The 20,130-nt window shown below is 46.9% G+C and overlaps 2 protein-coding genes across 2 annotated transcripts in view; one reads left to right on the plus strand and one right to left on the minus strand.

Moving 5' to 3' along the window:
* The window catches only part of arhgef12b (Rho guanine nucleotide exchange factor (GEF) 12b), a 41,040-nt gene extending 33,712 nt beyond the window's left edge, over nucleotides 1–7,328 (plus strand). The window contains exons 30-38 of the mRNA XM_083927172.1: nucleotides 175–342; nucleotides 962–1,049; nucleotides 1,138–1,218; nucleotides 1,309–1,403; nucleotides 3,697–3,993; nucleotides 4,075–4,284; nucleotides 4,528–4,739; nucleotides 4,858–4,930; nucleotides 5,013–7,328. Of these exons, the coding sequence (XP_083783298.1) occupies nucleotides 175–342; nucleotides 962–1,049; nucleotides 1,138–1,218; nucleotides 1,309–1,403; nucleotides 3,697–3,993; nucleotides 4,075–4,284; nucleotides 4,528–4,739; nucleotides 4,858–4,930; nucleotides 5,013–5,026 (1,238 nt within the window). The 3' untranslated portion in view covers nucleotides 5,027–7,328. The remainder of the gene's footprint in view (nucleotides 1–174; nucleotides 343–961; nucleotides 1,050–1,137; nucleotides 1,219–1,308; nucleotides 1,404–3,696; nucleotides 3,994–4,074; nucleotides 4,285–4,527; nucleotides 4,740–4,857; nucleotides 4,931–5,012) is intronic.
* An 11,446-nt stretch (nucleotides 7,329–18,774) lies between these two features.
* tlcd5b (TLC domain containing 5b) lies at nucleotides 18,775–19,724 on the minus strand (the record flags this gene model as incomplete). The annotated part of the gene is made up of 2 exons (XM_083927196.1): nucleotides 18,775–19,298; nucleotides 19,535–19,724. The coding sequence occupies 2 exons, from the start codon at nucleotides 19,722–19,724 to the stop codon at nucleotides 18,775–18,777; spliced, it is 714 nt and encodes a 237-aa protein (XP_083783322.1).
* Between the last annotated feature and the right edge of the window lie 406 nt (nucleotides 19,725–20,130).

The raw sequence follows: 20,130 nt of genomic DNA on the forward strand, positions 1-20,130 counted from the left end.
GTCCAGTTGCTTTGGACTGAAATTGCTTTGGGGATTTAAGCCTTAAGATAATTCTTGTGGTGAGTTATATACAAACATATAACTGCAGTTTTTTGGCCACTCTGTGTTGGCTTCATTCACTTTTACACACACACACACACACACAGTTTTATATCAACGCTTTCTCCCTCTCAGAGCTGTACACGATCCTCCTGGAGGACATCCTGGTGTTGCTGCAGAAACAGGACGAGCGTTTGGTGCTTAAATTCCACGGCAAGAATCCGGCCAGTGCCACCGACACCAAACACATCTTCAGCCCCGTCATCAAGCTCAACACTGTCTTGGTTCGTCCAGTGGCGACGGGTAAGAACACGCTCATTTTTAACAAGCAGCATGAGAAGAGTCCCTACACAGAAATCCGGGAGAGTCGCTAACAGCCGGACGTGGCTAACAGTGATTAGCTCGGGGCAGCACGGTGAAGACATTCAAAGGTCTTTTTTAACCACTAATACTGCTGAAAATAACAGCAAACCTCTGCAGCAGCATGAGAAGAGTCCCTACACACAAAACAAAGCACCAATGGGCTCCTTCCACTGGAATGGACTTTACTATGAGAGGAGCTGGTACAGGGGCCAGTAGGTAAGTCTTTAAAACACTTAAATAAACTCTGGCTTCACTAACTACGCTGTTGCTGCTTTGTTTTGTGTGTAGGGACTCTTCTCATGCTGCTGCAGAGGTTTGCTGTTATCTTCAGCAGCATTAGTGGTTAAAAAAAGACCTTTGAATGCCTTCACCGTACTGCCCCGAGCTAATCACTGTTAGCCACGTCCGGCTGTTAGCGACTCATCGGGGTATCTCTGTTAATAGTGTTGAAAAAGACCATGGGATGATTTTTCACTTTAACAAACATGAATTGAAATGAAAAACTATGATAAAAGTTTTATGTTTGCAGATGTAACTGTTATTTTTTTGTCCCCATCAGACAACAAGTCTTTCTTCGTCCTGTCCATGTCGGAGAACGGGGCTCAGATCTACGAGCTGATGGCTCAGACGGTGTCCGACCAGAGAGCGTGAGTCTCGCGCCACAAACGCAAAGACGCTTGTTTCCTGTTTCCTGTTTCTTTTCTCATCCTCTCCGTCACCTCCGTTCATCTCCAGGTGGCAGTGTCTGATCACACAGTGCGCTGACGCCATGAAGGCCAAACCTCACAACATACACACACCTCCAGCTCAGTCTGAGTGAGTCTAATTAACGCACGCACGCACACGCTGCTGTTTGTTTTCACTGTTTCTAATGTGTGTGTGTGTGTGTGTGTGTGTGTGTTTCAGTGCTGAGCGCGACGCCATGGAGATCATCAAACGCGGGCTGCCCAAGGCGAGCAAAGATCCCGACAGCACATCGAGTGGAAGCGTCCATTCCTCAGGTAGCAGAGCTTCGTTATTCATCATGTTTTCATCAGTTAGTCAGAAAATGAATTTAACAACAGTTTCATCGTCGTTTGAGTCGTTTCAATCATAAGTTTTTATATCATTCTAAACCAAATGTCTTTGTTGTTGCTTTTGTTTTGTTTGTTAATGTTTCTGTTTAACTGTAGTGTGAATAAAAAAATAGACAAACAGAAACAAACACAACAACAGCAACAAGTAACAAACAAACGAAGCTAAAATGATGTTATTTTTATGTTATTTGGTTTGGAACAAAACAAGCATTTGTTTCACTATTTGTAACAAACAAACCATCTGTTTATAGACTCAATAATAATAATAATAATAATCCTTTCATTGAAAAATTAATCAATCTCATAATTACAATATTCACTAATAAATATCCCCATGAAACCAAAACCAGCTGATTAGTCACAATAAACAGTGTTTTTTGTGTTTCAAGTCTTCTGAAATGAGGAATTACGTTTTGAAATATGAACTCATTTTCTTAAATTTCCAGGAAACAAATGTTTAAAATTCTTGTTTCATTGTGTTGACGTATTAGAGTCAAAGGTTTTTACAGATATCTCTTTTTATCACTCTATAAATTTAGAAAATATTGGCCTTTTGGGAAGAAGATAAGATAAGACAAATCAGGTTTTGAATGATTCATGAACAAAGCAATTAAACTGTAAAGTTTGGTGTCTGTAAGAGCTGCTGAAGTGGAGACTTAAAAACAACTTTAAAGATGTTGCGGGCCTCCTGACAGCTAGACCCTAAAGCAGAGGCAGGAGGTTAGATAGGTGCGTCAAAAATGTTTATTTTAACAAAGGGGCTCCACAAGTAAAAGCAACAAGTGGCTGACAAGGCATGTGAGGGAACTCAACCACCAGAAGACGCTCAGGCACGGGGCAAACTCAGGAACTCAGGCAACGAGGCAACTCAGGGCAAACTCAGGAACTCAGGCAACGAGGAAGTTCAGGGCAAACTCAGGCAACGAGGCAACTCAGGGCAAACTCAGGAACTCAGGCAACGAGGAAGTTCAGGGCAAACTCAGGCAACGAGGCAACTCAGGGCAAACTCAGGAACTCAGGCAACGAGGCAACTCAGGGCAAACTCAGGAACTCAGGCAACGAGGCAACTCAGGGCAAACTCAGGAACTCAGGCAACGAGGCAACTCAGGGCGAACTCAGGCAACGAGGCAACTCAGGGCAAACTCAGGCAACGAGGCAACTCAGGGCGAACTCAGGAACTCAGGCAACGAGGCAACTCAAGGCGAACTCAGGAACTCAGGCAACGAGGCAACTCAGGGCGAACTCAGGAACTCAGGCAACGAGGCAACTCAGGGCGAACTCAGGAACTCAGGCAACGAGGCAACTCAGGGCAAACTCAGGAACTCAGGCAACGAGGCAACTCAGGGCAAACTCAGGAACTCAGGCAACAAGGCAACTCAGGGCAAACTCAGGAACTCAGGCAACGAGGCAACTCAGGGCAAACTCAGGCAACGAGGCAACTCAGGGCGAACTCAGGAACTCAGGCAACGAGGCAACTCAGGGCAAACTCAGGCAACGAGGCAACTCAGGGCGAACTCAGGAACTCAGGCAACGAGGCAACTCAAGGCGAACTCAGGAACTCAGGCACATGCGGCGAGGTACGAAGAACTGAGAAGGCTCACAAAGAAAAACATCAGCTCTAGTTGGCAAAAGTGTGGCAAAAACTCACTAGTAGACAGAGTTATCTGGCAGGGGGGCAGGGCCACTACCAGGTGTATATACAGTATAAGGGTGGTAACGATTGAGTGGCTGCAGGTGTGCTTCGACAGCCCTGACCGCCAAGCCCTGCAGAGGGGGAGGAACAAAGAGGCAGGGAAACAACACCAAGACACAGGACCCTCACGAAAGATATGGATGATCTAATTCCGACATTTAGAGAAACTAAAGGAAAACAGGAAGAATAGGTAAATAAACATATAACTAATAGACTTCACCAGTTGATCGCTGACGCCTAAATGTGTATTTTGATGTTTACACCAGTCTGAGAGAAAACACGTTAAGGAGGCAAAATCAGACCAAAGTATTAAAATTGACGTCTGACTGTCGTCTTTTAAGAAGTTCAACACAAACTCATTTGATCTCCCGTTTCCTCTGCAGAGTTTTTGAACGTGAACCTACTTCAAAGGGTTTTTACATGAAGTATTTCATATTTTACATCAGATTAAAAACCGGTGTTTAATCTAAAATGTTATTTTTATGTACGCCTCACCCTCTGAAACCAAATCTCAACGCTCCCCAGATAAAGATGCCGCCGCCTCTTCTCCAGACATTCAAGCGCTGCCGATCCTCAACCCGTTTGACGGCATGAAATCAGAAGACGAGGAAGAGGAGCCAGTCAGGACAGACATGCAGGAGGAAGAGGACGATGATGAAGAGGAGGTGGACGAGGCAGAGCTAGAGGCTTTCCTGGACGGCCAGCTGGCAGACGGACCGCCCTTCCTGCAGGAAGAGTCACATCAGGACGCCGCCGCTGAAAACCAAGAGCACGGCACGTTCAGCATTACGTCCTCCAAAGGCGAAGATGCTCTCAGGACGTGTGAGTTACGTGTTAAAAAGGGTCACTTCACCCAAAAGCAGATAGTTTTCAGAGTTACCATTTGATTTCTCTGTGTCCTAGTGGCGATGCTGAAGCAGGCGCTTTTTAACCACATGATGAGCAGAGAGGCAGAGGAGGAGAAGGAGGAGGCGCAGGAGAGCAAGCAGAGCGCGTCTTTGCCCGGGAGCCCCGAGGGGCCCTCCGAGAGCAGAGCGTCTGCGAGTGCACAGAGAGAAAACCCTCAGGTCCCATCAGGACACGCGGAGCCGCCTGAAGCGACGGAGAGCAACGGTGAAGCATCTTCAGTCGTCCGTGTCACAGTGAAGGATTAAAGATCACGCTTCTTCTCTTTGTGTCTCCGTCTGTCACAGATAGCTTAGCATAAACACAGGGAACAGAGGGAAACATATAATGTGATAATTGATGTACGTTTGAGGTGCTGGAAGTCACAGCTTTTATCAGTTCCTCCTCTGTTTTACCCCCGCGAGGTTGAACTGTTCTTTAAACACTGTTGTTTCCTGCTGCTCCACTCAGGGGGTTTTATGGTTCTGGATTTCGGCGGCGGCGGCGGCTTTGAGGAGAGCAGCACAGACGACGATGGCGGGGGAGGAGTGGGCGACGTGGGGATCGACATGAGGAAGCTGCTGTCCTCCTCCTCGCAGGCAGGGGGCTGCGGCGGACCCAACCTCAGCAGGCAGCTCATGACCCACCTGCGCCTCCTTCAGGCCGACCTGCAGTACCTGAAGGTAGTGAACACGCAGCCGTCAGCCCTGTCAACTTGTACACGCTCACACAGTTATGTGGACCGTATTCTCCAAGTCTGGACACTTTGTACCTTGACACGTTGTGGTCCCCTGTTTCCAGGAGGTGGAGCTGAAGTACAACGAGCTGCGACAAACACACAGCGACGCAGCTACCGACTCCGATGACAACAACGGTGCGTTTCACTCATTTTCACACCCAAGGTCGATCTTTTTGTGCATCTACCTCAAAAAACACTGTTGTTTGATGTTTTTCAGATGGGATGCAGTGACCAAAGACTTCCCCTCTGTCTCTCAGCTGAGTTTCACTCCACGATTACTTTCTTCCGGATGAACCGTCGACTGTTTAACACTGGTGTTGCACAATAACGGAGGCGTAATGTCAGATCTCCCACCTCAGGCACCTATCAGTGGAAGACGTTTTTCACGATTATTAGGAATGTTCCACTATGAACTCAAAATCCTTGTGAGGAGAGACTGCGTGGAACCCACCGAAGGACAATTTCAGTCGCTATCATAATAATAATCCACTGCATAAATGATCTTAAACACTGGACAGATGGAATGGGGCAAAGTGTGTGAAGTCACACACGTGTACAGCAGAGATTTAGAAATAAAGGGACGTAAAAAGAGACAATGAAGATGATTCTGCGAGGATCCAGAAGGTAGGTTGTCTTGTTCAGGACTCACTGCTGTAAGCTCAATATAAAGACACAAGAGGCGACCTCGACTGTACAGACTCAGTCCGGCACGCCACATAGTTGCATTTAAGACCCTTATTTTGTAATGACGCTGAAAAGCAGCTGTTAAATGCTAAAATGTCCTCGTACTACACTGATTATGTTTTAAAATTTGGCTGTAAAGGCTGTAACATGCAGTATTTTTATGTCGTATGTCTTTAGCCGAGTTTAGCCGAACGTATTTCCTCAAATAAAAACCAGATCTGGAATAACAAACAATTTAAGGCCGGGTACAAACACTCGCCTAATACCTGATGCACGCCAAATAAGCAGAGTGGCCCTCATTTATCAATCTTGCGTGAAAACGGGCGCAGATCTGAGCGCGGAATTGGTCGTAGGACAGGACCCACGTGTGATTTATGAAACATTGGTATCGGACCAATCTCAGCGTACGAATGAGCGGGCCATGATGAATGCTGCGGCTGAATTCGATCGTCATTAACATGTTACGCCCTTAAATATTCCTGGTACGGAGGCCTCGCCCACTGAGGTCAAACACGGAGAGAAGGAACGCAGGTTAGAAAAGAAACTTTTCCGACACAGAGATCGGCATCCTGACATCCGAGATGGAGCAAAATAAAGATGTGCTTTTTGTCTTAAGAGTGGAATAAAAGGGGCCCATCATAAAAACGCTGTATGGAAAAGAATAACGGAGGCAGTCAACCCGAAGCAGCGCTCCACTGTGACCCGTGTGCGCCTGCGCTTGTGTGCGCACTGCTGAACCTGCGCTCCTGCTGTGTAGCGGGGTTTGCCAGCGGGGTTATTAGGTATACCGCCAGATTTTGCTGCGCTGCACGGCAAATCCACAGGCTCAAATGTGCGTACACGACCTCAGACCTGACGGGAGATTTGATCGTAGCTCCCGCTCACGTCCAAATTGATAAATGCTGAAGTTTGTGTGGAAATAGTCGTACGCACGTTTTCCTGCCGTACGTTCGTTTGATAAATGAGGGCCGTTGTATATTTCCAACAGTTTAATTTGATGAATTCAACAATATAACCGTGATGTTTCCGACACCTTGTTGTGTTTTAAATTTAGAAACGTTTGTGTAGTAGATTTTAAAGATTAGAAATAAAAACCTGCCTCCAATTCAAATAAAAGCTTCTTACTTTTTTGTAGCTGAGGTAAATAAAATCACTATTTGAGGAAATACGGTAACAGTGGCTACACACATGCAGCCTGACTTTGGAGAAGCAAACACCATCCGGCACCTCTAAAGTTCACTTGTTACAATGATGTATCTTCTTTGTTTCATCCGTACACAAACAGGAATGTAAGAATGCCCACGCTGTAGTTCCTGCAGGCAAATCTGAGGGCTGTACCTGACCACGGGTTATAGAAGTGCCTTAAAGCTGCATTCTCTCTCATGTCCGGAGTGTAAAAGAAGTGTGATTGTATAGAAGTCAATGAGAAAATAACCTTAAAGTTCATGTTTCAATCTCTAGTTTCAAGTCTTCTTCGGTACAGCGTGATGTTCATTTAGCAAATGATGGTCCCCTTAGGGCGCAGTCACGCTGTCCATACGTACCGTGCCCAAGCACGTTTCACGGCTAAAGTCTGGTTCCTTTGACCAGTGTGAGTGCAACCGTAGGTACGCTTGCCGTCCACGGCCCGTTTGGGAGAGGTGGGCTTTAGTAAAGCACGTTTGCACATGTACGAGCACGAGCGTGCACACGTGTACGAGCACGAGGCCTACGGTGGTTCTGAGGTCATTTCCTGTGCGCCTGTTGGGACGTAGAAAAAAGAAGGAGGGACCATGCGCGGACATTTAAAACAATGGTGGTGAAAGGTTCACGTTGGTGTGATGCGGAGGTGGAGTGTTTACTGCAGATTTGGTCGATGAACAGATTCAAAAACAGTCGACAAAAACTCCGAGGTCTACGGAAAGATCTGGAAACAAAGCCACGCATCGCCATGACGTCATCAATGCATGTGACGTGTTACGGCGTGATGACGTATAGGCAGCAAGAAGCATTCTCTGAGGCCCAGGTAGTGTGAGTACAAACGGGCCTGGAGGGGGGGACAAGGACCCTAAAGCACGGGACACGGGACAGAGGCACAGTGGGAGTGCGCCCTTAGAGTCAAACAGACCAGAAAGCAGGGGACGCTTTAGGGTTGACAGGTCGCCGTGCTAGCAACAGGTTGTTTTTGGGTGTCGTCTGTCTCCTAGAGACCGAAGTGTCCGACACTGCACACTGAAAAACACACACACAAAACAAATTGCTTTCACATTCACGCTTCTGTTTGTACAGTTGTGACTCGTGAGCTTCAGTGGTGTCTGTCGGTGTATTTAGTTTTAACTTTGAACAGAGCCAGGCTAGCTGTTTGTGCTAAGCTAGGCTAACCACGTCCTGAATCCAGCTCTGCACTGCAAAACTGTTTCTTCACTGCACTGTGTTGCACCAGCTGTGTGTAACAACTTCTAACTTGGGTCGGACTTTACGCGCTACCAGCATTTCAAGGGTCGCACCAGCTGAAATATATCTTACACCTTCCCTTAGTAGGTGTGAAGTCCTCCGTGAAGTAGCGGTTGTAATGGCGCGTCATTTTGACAGGTGGGAAAACTTAGAGGACGAGGATGAGGAGGAGCAACAGCAACTTATTACACTTGGATGTTTAAGATGATTTTGATTCATATTCACACTTTCCATTAGCGGAGAGGACGCAACATCTCTTCATCTCATCTTCAACCTCTTATCCGGGGTCGGGGCGCGGGGGCAGCAGCTTTAGCAGGGGACCCCAAACTTCCCTTTCCCGGGCCACATTAACCAGCTCTAACTGGGGGATCCTGAGGCGTTCCCAGGCCAGTGTGGAGATCTAATCTCTCCACCTGGTCCTGGGTCTTCCCCGAGGCCTCCTCCCAGCTGGACGTGCCTGGAACACCTCCCTAGGGAGGCGCCCAGGGTTCATCCTTACCAGATGCACCTCAACTTCTCCCCCTCTCTCTAAGGGAGACTCCAGACCCCCTCCTGAGGAAACACATTTCGGCCCTCGACCTGGTTCTTTGGGTCCTGACCCAGCTTTCATGACCACAGGTGAGGGTAGGAACCAGGACTGAGGGTAGATCCAGAGCTTTGCCTTCCTCAGCTCTCTTTTCGTCACAACGGTGCGGTAGAGCGACTGCAGCTCCGCCCCCGCTGCTCCGATTCTCCGGCCAAACTCACGCTCCATCGTCCCCTTACTCGTGAACAAGATCCCGAGGGACTTGAACTCCTTCACTTAGGGTCAGGATCTCTTCATCTGTGTCTTTAAAAGTGTGTCTGGCACTAGGATATCATTTTGCCGGTCATTATTTGTTTGTTGTAACGTTCAAACATCACCTGCCAAACAACAACAGCGTTATGTTACGCTGTAGAGGAACCTTTCCTCTCACTGACGCAATGAAAGTATCAAACAAACGAGTTTCAGCGTCTCGTTTAAAGACTTCAGAGAGAAGCGAGAACTCACGCACAGCTGCTGCAACAGGCTGCGGGTCGTCTTCTACGGTTTGAATGTCTCGGCGAACAGTATGCACGAGGTTTTAAAGTTCCTATAGCACTTGAATGTAGCGTTATATAGCAAACATAACGACTCACCAACACAAACAAACAACACAGAAGCGTGAAGAAGCCGATGGACACAGAACCTCCTCCGCGTGTTTGTGTTTTAGAGCATCTGCGTCATCATGGCCTCTTTGCTTCAGCGCTTCTTAATGAACGCACATACAAACACACGTGCAGCCTTTAACAAACTCATGTTTCTGCTCGAGACCTGAGGTTTTTGTCGAACTGCAGATGTAAAAAGACTGATTGTGTGTAACTGCTGGTGTTTTCCTCCTGATGCACGACGTACAATAGATACTTCTCAGAGCGTGCACATGTGGATTTGTTGAATTGAACTATTTACCGTTTTGTATATTCCAGACCTTTATTTTGTACGCCATCGAGCACAAGTTTAATCCCCTGCAGCCTTGTGAGGAGGTCGTTCTCCAGGACACTTCTCACCACAGCAGACCACTTAATAAAAGCCGTCTTCAGCGCGTAACGTCGGCCTTTCATCCCCTTCTTCAGGTACAAAGATTCACTCGTCAAACCTCCGCACTTCACTTTAATGCTTGGACGTAAAGACTCAAACACTCTCCTGCCACGAGACTGCACACAGATGACTTCATGGCTTTGGTTTTATGACAAAATGTACGGAAAAATAAAAATAAATGAAAAGAATATAGAGACAAAAAAGTTATGGATGCTTTCAGTGTAAAGGAATATAGTGATGACTGCATAACCAAGGTTCTGTGTGTGTTCTTTGTACACTGTGTCGTGTTTTAAAAGGGTAAAGCATTCGTGCAACATTAATCTGTTTTGATTCAAAATATATTTTATTGCTTTGCTGTTAACCCCAGTGATTCACATGTTTGTTGAGAACACAAAAAGCTCTTTTACTGGGGAGATTTAAAGCAGATGTGTCGGTAAAATGAAGGGAAATTAAGGTTTTTCATTGTTAGTTAAGAGGAAAAACCCCCTCTGAATTTAACAGTCACCGTCAGTTCCACGCGTTTGGACTTAAAGGGGGACCGTTGTCACCCTGGACCCTATTTCCCATGTTTTTGCGTCTGCTGCTTTTTTGGGAACAAAGAAAGTCTTTCTGATATTTTGCCCCACGACTAAAGACGTGAGGATTGAACTCAATTGAACGTTATATTTTGTAAGAAATCATACGAGCGTGTTCAATTCAATTCAGTTTTATTTAGTGTCAAATCATAACCAAAGTTATCTCAGGAGACTTTACAGAGTAGGTAAAGACCACACTCTATGACTTATTTATGATTTACAGAGACCCAACAATTCCCCCGTAGAGTACGGTGGCGTTGAAAACCTTCACTATAACAGACAGGAACGTCAGACAGACCCAGCTCTGTGGAGGACGCACATCTGTCTGCACCGGAGAGAGGAAGAGAAGGAGAGAGAGAGAGAGAAAAGACACACAGATGGACAGAGAGAGACAGAGACAGAGACACTTCCAGAGATGCAAGCAGCCAGCGAGTAACAGTAACTATAATAATATCTACAGTAATGTGAACATGACCCATATATTATGGCAGTCTACAAAGCAGAACAGCAGGAACACGCACATCCAAGGTGACGAACATGATCAATGATGAGTAGCGGCAACAGCAGCTACGATACAGCGAGACACACCACTGATGGTGTTTTTATGGCCACAAATGTTATAATTTATAAGACTAGTGACAGTATACATGACTAATAGTTATAGAAGTAGCAGGAAGCGTCGTGCAGGACCACGGCAGCAGGCACCACCACGATCAGCCGAGAGTGTTAAGGAGAACACGTTGCTTTAGGCAGTAAGTCACCGCGAAAGATTTCAAAATGATGCTTCTCCATCTTTTAATAACCTTGTTGGACATGTTGAATAATCTGAGGCTGCAGGCGCCAAAACAAGCACCTTTATTACCTCGTTTCCATCACATTGCAGCTGCCGGCCGCAGCGCTCTCAATCAATACTGGACCACTAAGGGGGGGGCCCCAGGCCCGTTTGTACTCACACTACCTGGGCCTCGCGCAAATGCTTCTTGCTGTCCATACGTCATCACGCCGTAACACGTCACACGCATTGATCGCGTGTGTGTTCCAAATCTTTCCGTAGACCTCAGAGTTTTTGTGCGTCTTGTCGACTGTTTTTGAATCTTTTCATCGACCAAATCTGCAGTAAACACTCCACCTCCGCATCACACCAACGTGAACCTTTCACCGCCATTGTTGTTAAATGTCTGCGCATGGTCCGTCCTTCTATTTACTATGTCCGAACAGGCGCACATACCGCTACCGCCGTAGGGCTCGTGCACGTGCACACGCTCGTGCTCGTACATGTGCAAACGGCTCCGCTAAAGCCCACCTCTTTCAAGCGGGCCGTGGACGGCCAGCTGTCAGCAGTTATGCGCGGAACGGGTGCACTCACACTGCTTAAACGCACTAGGCTTTTTGCTGAAAAAACGGTTTTGGCCCGGTACAGAAGGACAGTGTGAGTGCGCCCTTACACACAGAAACATGGAGAAAGAGGATCCAGAAGTTCCCCTTTGAGATCAGAGTGAAAGTACTTGGCATCGGTAAGATTAGCGCCCCCTTTGGCGGTAAGATGTAACTGCAGGTGAGCCTGTTCTCTCAGAGCCTCCATCTTGTCGCATTCACAGTAGGTGCGTTCACTATGGTTCGATTACCCAGAATGAGAATGAGGCGGGTCTATCTCCTTTAAACTCTCCTAATTTGAGGCTCAAGCTGCTCAAGTTTTCTGCACATGTTCTCCCACAGGTCCAAAAAACGGCCGCTCAAACCCCTGAGAGAAGCCCGGTTGCTGATTGGATGTAGCTCTCAGCAGGATGTGACGTGTGGTCGTACTGACGCCACAACAACACGGTGAAGTAAAGTCGACACTTTTATCCAGTGGGGTAGAAGAAGAACGCAGCGCAGAAAATGATCTGTGCACCCACAACTTTGCACGGGCTTGCTAAAACGAGTTATGCAGCGGACGGGTTGGATTCTGAGATAAGGTCACAGCGGTTTAGAAACATTGAGATTCAACGTTTTTGTGTTTTACAGAAATGCCAACATTTTAGTCTGGAGCCTGGGTTTGAGCTCTGGTCACAAGCTCATGTTACATCTTTATAACAACATATTTATATTTACAACAACATAAGATCCAAATACAGCAGATTATATATTTAATTATTTTTTATTTATTTAAGTGTGTGTGTGTGGGTGTGTGTGTGTGTGTGTGTGTGTGTGTGTGTGTGTGTGTGTGTGTGTGTGTGTGTGTGTGTGTGTGTGTGTGTGTGTGTGTGTGTGTGTGTGTGTGTGTGTGTGTGTGTGTGTGTGTGTGTGTGTGTGTTTACCAGATCACCTGATACATGTGTGTGTGTACCAGATCACCTGGAACACACCTGTACAGCTGTGAGCAAAGCGGATCACTCATACTCTGAATGACTTTCTTTGTCTGGGCTCGGCGGTGAGCGTTCGCACTGAGCTGTGTTTCCTGACCCCTGCCTGGCTGTTCTGTCCAGTGGCTGCCTGTGTGGTGAGGTCTTTATAATTGGTGGACATGGTGTGATGGTGACGCTGTCCTTTAATGTGTCTCTCTGTTGAGTATGGAGCACACGTCCACGTGGGGATGCTTTCTGGGAAGAACTTTCTTTAAGGTCAGCGCCACCTCTGATGAGGAGAGTCGAAGGTGTGTGTGGCTCAAGTTGACTTTGACTGTGTGTGAACCGCACTGTCTTTGAGATGGGTGGGAAATGTAAGTCCTCTGAAGTGTCTTTAGTCCCTTGCTTGACTGCATCAGCAGGTTGTTGCGGGTGTGGGGATCTGTTCGTTGCGTGCGTGCTTCCTGTGGTTCGCGCCGTGTTTGGTGGACATGGTGTGAAGTCACTGTCCTTTAATTCAGCTCTTTGTTGAATCTTGAGCAAACGTCCACGTGGGGGTGGACCTTTCAGGTCAGCGCCACCTCTGATGAGGGGAAGCCGGTGTGGCCTGCAGTGAGTCCGAACCCTTTCAAGTGGCAAGGGGAGTGGCTCAGAGTGTGAGCGCTGCACTGTCTCTGAGATGGTTGGGGAATGTATGTCTCCAGCAGATTGCTGCTTGTGTGGTGTTTGGTTTCTGGCTTTAGTGCAGACAGTTTTCTGTGGTACTTTAAAACTCAGCGCTCTTTTTACTTTGGCCATGAGTTTATCTTCTGTCAGAAGTGGCCTCTTGGGTTTGGTTAGCTCTCTGATACTTTCGTAGAGGTCTTCATAGTTTCTTAGCGGTTCTTCAGGTGATGGTTCCCTTAGATACTCAGGGAATGGCATTTTAAAGTTGCTCCCCGTTGTGTGTCGTGTTTCTGCCTCCTGGTCAGCGGTCTTCTCAAGGACCGGTTGCAAAGCACCCCATTTGTCTTTTCCAAAGAGGCCCAAATGGGAGCCTGTGTTTGACCATAGCCTGATATTGCATCCCCCCGCGGTAATGAAGTTTTCAGAAGTGGGGTCGCACTCGGCACTCACAATCCCTGTGAAGTTAGATTTCCAGGAGCGCAACAGAGGAGGTGCGGACAATGACACGCACCAATTGTTTCTATTCTCAAATGGCCCTTTGCTTGCTTGATTTTTCAACCCAAATTTCTTTATGTCCCACAGATAAAACTTCCCTGTGCTGTCTCCAGTCAGTAATACCTGTTCATTGGCATCAGTCGACATGGTGGTAATGACTGCACCATCCTCATCCACTGGTTTGAATTTAGCTAACAATCCTCCCTTGCTGTTAACAGACCATGCTTCTATGCAGCCATCTACATAAATCAGCAGTGTGGCTTCGTTGTTTTCCCTGGTCTTGAGGCATTTGATGAGAGGACCGGTCTTCACAGATTTTCTTTGTAGAGGACCTTTTCCAGTGCCTCTGACAATCTTTGGTTTCTTCTCAAAAGGCAGACTCCCTGTCCGACCTTGAGGTTCTTTGCATACCATGTGTGTTCGAGGGCTCTTACTGCCGTTTAAATGGTAGATAACCTTGCCATTGTGGACATCCCAGATTACAATATTTCCGTTGCTGGAGGCAGAAACCAGTCTGTCTTCGTGCACATCCAATGTAGAAATGTCATTTAAGTCTTCATGCTCCAAGTATCTGTTGTCATATCCGTCGATATCCAGATTATAAATGACCTTAGAGTTCCTTCCAGACACAAACACCCTATCGTCCATGCAGACGATAGCTGTCACGTCCTTCGGTACGTCAGCAGGCAAAACGGCAAGTTCTGTTCCGTTGTTGAAGTTCCACAGTTTCAATTTCCCAAGGGAAGCTGTGATGAGTCTGCGCTGTGGTCCATCCAATGTAATGGCAACATGGCCTACATGCCCATCTGGGGTGACTTTGAACTGCATGACGGCTTGTCCTGTTAAGGCATCCCATACTGTCACCATGCCATTTTGGCAAACAGAGATGACTTGTTGATAAATGTTGTGAAGGAGAACAGAGCACAGGGGCTGTTCATGGGATGTTATTGTATCTTGGAAAACATCTGTTCCTCTTCCAAGATATTTCCCTATATGTTTGTTAGCCAGGACTATTTCGTTATTGTCTGTGTTGTAACACACACTGGCGATGGGGCCTTTTTGCATTTTTTGAATCTTCAAGCTTTGCATACACAGCATGGTATCATCGGACCACACACGTACATTCATGTCTTCTGATAAACTGATGAAACATTTTTCATTGGGATTTAACAAGATGTGGGTGATGGGTTTGACATGTCCTTCCAAAACGTGTCTGCACGACGTGGCTTTGTGGGGAAACCAGGCCCGCACTATGCCATCTGTACCACCAGTCAAAAGATGGCCAGCCGAAGGGGAGTATTCAACACAGGTGAAAAACGCCTTTCCTCCACTGCTCTCAAAGACCTTTTTCGGTAATTTGCTTGCTGCTGCTTTGGGTAGGTGAGTGAGGACCATTTTCTTGGATGAACTACCGCAGATGGCAAATGTGCTAAGTGATGGGATGTATCGGATCTGACTGCACATGTCATTAAAGATGTTGATTTTAACACATAGGAAGTCTTTGGAGGTGTTCTTGAACAGGGAGGAATCATACACCGTTGGATAGTCCCGCAGGGAGATCTTCTCGTACATATCTTTGCAGAAGAGGCCGTTTGTCTTTATGTCGTAGGAGATGAACACGGACAAAACACCCTTCACATCACCGAAGGAAAACACTGCTTTAGTGCCATTTGACCAGTAGTTCATCGCATTCACTTTGTTGTCCTCTACTATTAAAGAGTGACTGATGGCAAACAGTCCCGGCAATTCAGAGCACAGATAGAATCTCAGTTCTCTTTCATCGGTGGAGACAGCCAGCTGTTTGAGGTCTTTGATGAAAACCATGTCAGTGATATGCATTTTCTTGTTGTGTGAAAAGGGAAGTGGCTTTTCTATTTTGGTCAATGGAATTTCAACTGGGTCGTGGAAGCTGTCAGTCCAGAAGTTGAGGATAGCATCCGAGCTGATGGTGATGTACTGACCTTTTTGGTAGGTCCTGGGTTGTTCTGTTGAAACCTGAGAGAAGGTCTCGGGTTTCTTGTCATTCTCGAAGGGTCGGAATATTACCCGAACAATATCTTTGTAGTGATCCACAGGTATCACTTTGATTGGTTTGGGAAAAACTTGGTTCTTATCGTCCCATTTTTGCGAAGCAGAATCTTTTTGTAGCAGGTAGTCCGTAAACTCGCAAAAGTCCACAGTGCCATCACAGTTTGTGTCAATCTTCATGTGGAGGATTTTGAGATCTACCTTTGGATTGATTATTCCCTTCATTCCTTCACACCATTCATCCATGTCCAATCCGCCACCGCCATCAGCGTCCGCCTCCCGAAATACCCTCTGGATCTCTGGCAAATCTTTAGCAGTGAACATCCTGTCGGTCAGTGAAGGTTCGCTTTTGTTCTCGATGGCATCCATCTCAGGTAGGTCGTCCTCTTGATCGATGTATCTATCCATCACTATTTCGATTTTCAACCAACAAACCGGTTAAACAGTGTGTTGAGATAAGAGAAATCCTAAGGGTGCTGTCGATGATGTCTCTACGTGTTGGGAAACACACTTCAAAAAGTCGTCTGAGAGAAAATACGTACGGCGTAAAAGAATTATGAATCCAAAAGGGAGCAGCGCCTAAAATCGCGTGGTAGCCTAAGCTCTGTGAGTCCAGAATGACGCGTGTAAACTGAACGTTTCATTTATACACAATGTGATCAAAGCATCAAAGCATCAAAGCCGGTGATGATGTCATGCTTTTCACCAACATTTCAATTCCAAAATACTTAAAAATAAATAAATTGCTGTTGCATTGAGACGGAATCCTGTTGCCTAGCGACAGCCTTGGTCCCTCCTAACTTCCTGTCATTCACATTCACTGCAACAGAAATCAAACTAGAATGTTTACGTTTGTACAAGGACCCAAGCTGTTGCCTAGCAATGGAATACTTTGAATACTTGGCGACAAGTGCCGATCGATCGCCATCGTTTTAACTCACTCTTCAGGAAGAACTTATAAGACAAATAGATAAATAGTGTACAACATCAAGGTCAGACTGACTAATTAAAACTGACTGACTAACACAAAACATCATCTTCTCACATGGATCGGACACTCCCGGGGTCGTAGTGGCGCTAAACGCAGAGAAAGCCTTCAACCGGGTCGAGTGGGGCTTCCTATTTTTCATTTTGGAGAAATTTGGCTTTGATTCTAATTTTATTCCTTGGGTTAATCTTCTGTGTGTAACCCCCTCTGCATCTGTAAACACTAACAGCACCCGTTCAGCATGTTTCCCTCTCAGGCGTGGGACCCGGCAGGGCTGTCCGCTCTCACCCTTGTTGGTCAACATACCCATCGAGCCGTTAGCCATCTGGCTTAGAAACCAGAATGAGTTTGAAGGCATCACTCGTTTTGGTCTAGTCCACAAACTCTCCTTATATGCCGATGACCTGCTCTTATTTATTTCAAACCCCACATCCTTCCTCCCGCCAGTTTGATCAATCCTGGATCAGTTTGGGCACCTGTCAGGGTATAAGTAACAACAACTTGGCGAGATCACTCCCACAATCCATATCCCCCTTTAAAACAGCTGATGAGGGGTTCAAGTCTTTGGGGGTGTTCAACACCAGCTCCTTCAGGGACCTTTTTCAAAAGCAACCTACGAATCCAGATTTAGGTTATGGGATTGTCATGATGTCCAAAGAAAAACTTCTACTGTCAGAAAACAGGAAATAAACAATAACATTGGGACATTTTAAATCCATAACTGCATCTTTTTTTACTTCCAACTGCTCCAGTTTTAACTAGACGTCTAACCGGAGGCCGGGTCACAAACTTTCTATTATTCAAGTATTTTTATTGGATTTTGAATTGTACACACTTACAAAACAATTCACAAGTCCCCAAACAGCAACCCCAACATATACAATAATAAAATAAAATGATAAAAAGACAATAATAACACAAAAAACCTGACCTGTTACAGAGTTTCAGAGCCTGTAAATCAATTATGTCCCAGTGTTTCCATCAGGGAGTTAAAATAATTCAGAAATGGCTGCCATGCCTTTATAAAACCTCTGGGTTGAACCCTGATAGAGGTTCACCTGTCTGCCTCTTCTCAGGTTTTAAGTGTGCCATTATATCCTCAACCCAGCGCCTGTGTGTGGGAGGCAAATGGTGTCCGACTGCACACTCAATAACGCCATCCCAGAAGGGGTTAAACCAAATATCGCAATTTCAGGAGCCGGGCTTATCTCTCTGTCACAGATGTTAGAAAAAGTACCAAAGATTAAAGACCAAAAACTGTTTCAACTTTGGGTAAACCCAGAACATATGATGGAGGGTAAGCTGGAGCCTGACAGTTGGATCAACACCTGGATATATCCTGGCAAGCCAACTCCTAGATAGAAGAAGCCAAACTTTCTAAAGCTAAACAGGAACTTAAGGGCGCACTCACACTGTCCATCCGTACCGTGTCTAGGCGCGGCACTCTTTCTAGGCACGGCCCGTTTGGGAGAGGTGGGCTTTTGTAAAGCACGTTTGCACATGTACGAGCACGAGACCTACGGCGGCTCTGAGGTCATTTCCTGTGCGCCTGTTGGGACGTAGAAAAAAGAAGGAGGGACCATGCGCGGACATTTAAAACAATGGCGGTGAAAGGTTCACGTTCGAGGTGGAGTGTTTACTGCAGATTTGGTCGATGAAAAGATTCAAAAACAGTCAACAAGACGCACAAAAACTCAGAGGTCTACGGAAAGATCTGGAAACAAAGCCACGCATCGCCATGACGTCCTCAATGCGTGTGACGTGCTACGGCGTGATGACGTATAGGCAGCAAGAAGCATTCTCCGAGGCCCAGGTAGTGTGAGTACAAACGGACCTGGAGGGGGGGACAAGGACCCTAAAGCACGGAAGGACAGTGGGAGTGCGCCGTAAATGTGTTCCTGAAAACATTTTATGTTAGAAATAGTCAATACAGGTCCAGAACATCGAGTCATATGTGGTTTTTTAGTAACTATGACGCTCCTCTGTCAGTCGTTGTGTTAAACCCGCCCCTTCAAATCTGGATCTGATTGGCTGTCTGAACAGGAGCGGGGGTTTGACCGGTTTCCAGGGCGTTAAATTCCCCCTCCTGACGTGGAACATCCCGTCACTGTTGTGTTTAGCACCTGTAAACGTAGCGGATACACTGATGCAACAGTATGAAGCCTGTGTCTCTGCCACTTACTGCGACTTTAATTATCTTTAAACTGGATTATTTCACTCTTGTGGTTCTCTCTCCACATTTTATACTTCGCCCTACTCTTCTTGTAGCCGAACCTGGCGATGTCCACCATAAAGACCCAGGCGAGTCCGTACATGGCCACGCCGCCCAGTTTAAATACCAGCGTGGTCCTGGGAGAGGTGAGCTCGCAGTAAAACATGACCGTGCCGACCCCTACGCGCACGGTGGCGAACAACAAGATGAAAAGCAGGTCGACGGCGTCGCCCAGCAGGCTGTCGTACAGGCCCAGCCGCCGGAGGAACCAGCGCGTCTGCAGCAGCGGGTTGGTGAGCTCGCTGCCGAAGATGACGGCGCAGGTCTCACAGCCCGACACGCCCGTGAGCAGAGCGAGCAGGATGCCCACGATGCTCCCGGCGTGGTGGGCCAGCATGACGGGACCTTCGGTGTGGTGGCGCACACACCAGCACATGTCGAAGAAGAAGTAGCCGAGGCAGACGGCGAGGGAGAGGGTCTGCAGCGCCGTGTTTTCTGTACCTGCAGGTGGATGAAGAAGAGGAAGAATTCCTTTATTGTAAATGAATTGCAAACGTATATAAGCTACATCTCTTATTCCTATTGTTATTTAATATCATAAGAGTCTCAAGTTCTTAATTTTCTGTATTCAACTTTTCCAACTGGGTCAAAATATTTGCTGTTAAACAAAAAAAAGTCAACGCAGCACCTTAACTTGTGACTTCCTGCAGCATTGAAACCGTCTCCACCGCGCTCACCTGCGTGTGTGAAAGGCCACGGTCCGTCTATGAAGAGCACGTACGCCGTCAGCAGCACTATGACGACGCCGTGGGCCAGAGTGACCAGCCGGCAGCTCCACTCGGGCCCCCGCTGAGCGAAGGTGCAGCAGAACGACAGGTAGAGACAGAACCAGCCAATCAGGCTGCAGATCACCTCCAGTACCGGCATGGTCCGTCTGCACAGGGACGAGGGGGTTTCAGCATCATCACAGTGTATTTAAAGCACAAATGCTGCTTTTAAAATGCTAAAACAGCACAAACCGCTGCTGTTGGGTCGGTTTGGACGCACGGTTTGAAACTGCTGTGTGTGCAAACTGCAGCTTACCTTAACTCCTCCTCTCCTAATATTCAGGATGCATTAAGAAGGTGACTTCAGCGCTCGTCCATCACTGTTTACGCTCCGTAAACACTCCACCAAAGCGCCCCGAAGATCATATTCACAGTGTCCAGTGAAGATGACAGGAGAGACGCCATGTGCAGGCTCCTGTGGACCGTTAGTGAGTCCTCTATCCCTGCACCCTGGATCTCAGACGGGATCCTCTTAAAGGATTACTGGTCCACTTCTCTGCTGATAC

The sequence above is a fragment of the Echiichthys vipera genome, assembly GCF_963691815.1.
Source record: "Echiichthys vipera genome assembly, chromosome: 14".
NCBI lineage: Eukaryota > Metazoa > Chordata > Actinopteri > Perciformes > Trachinidae > Echiichthys > Echiichthys vipera.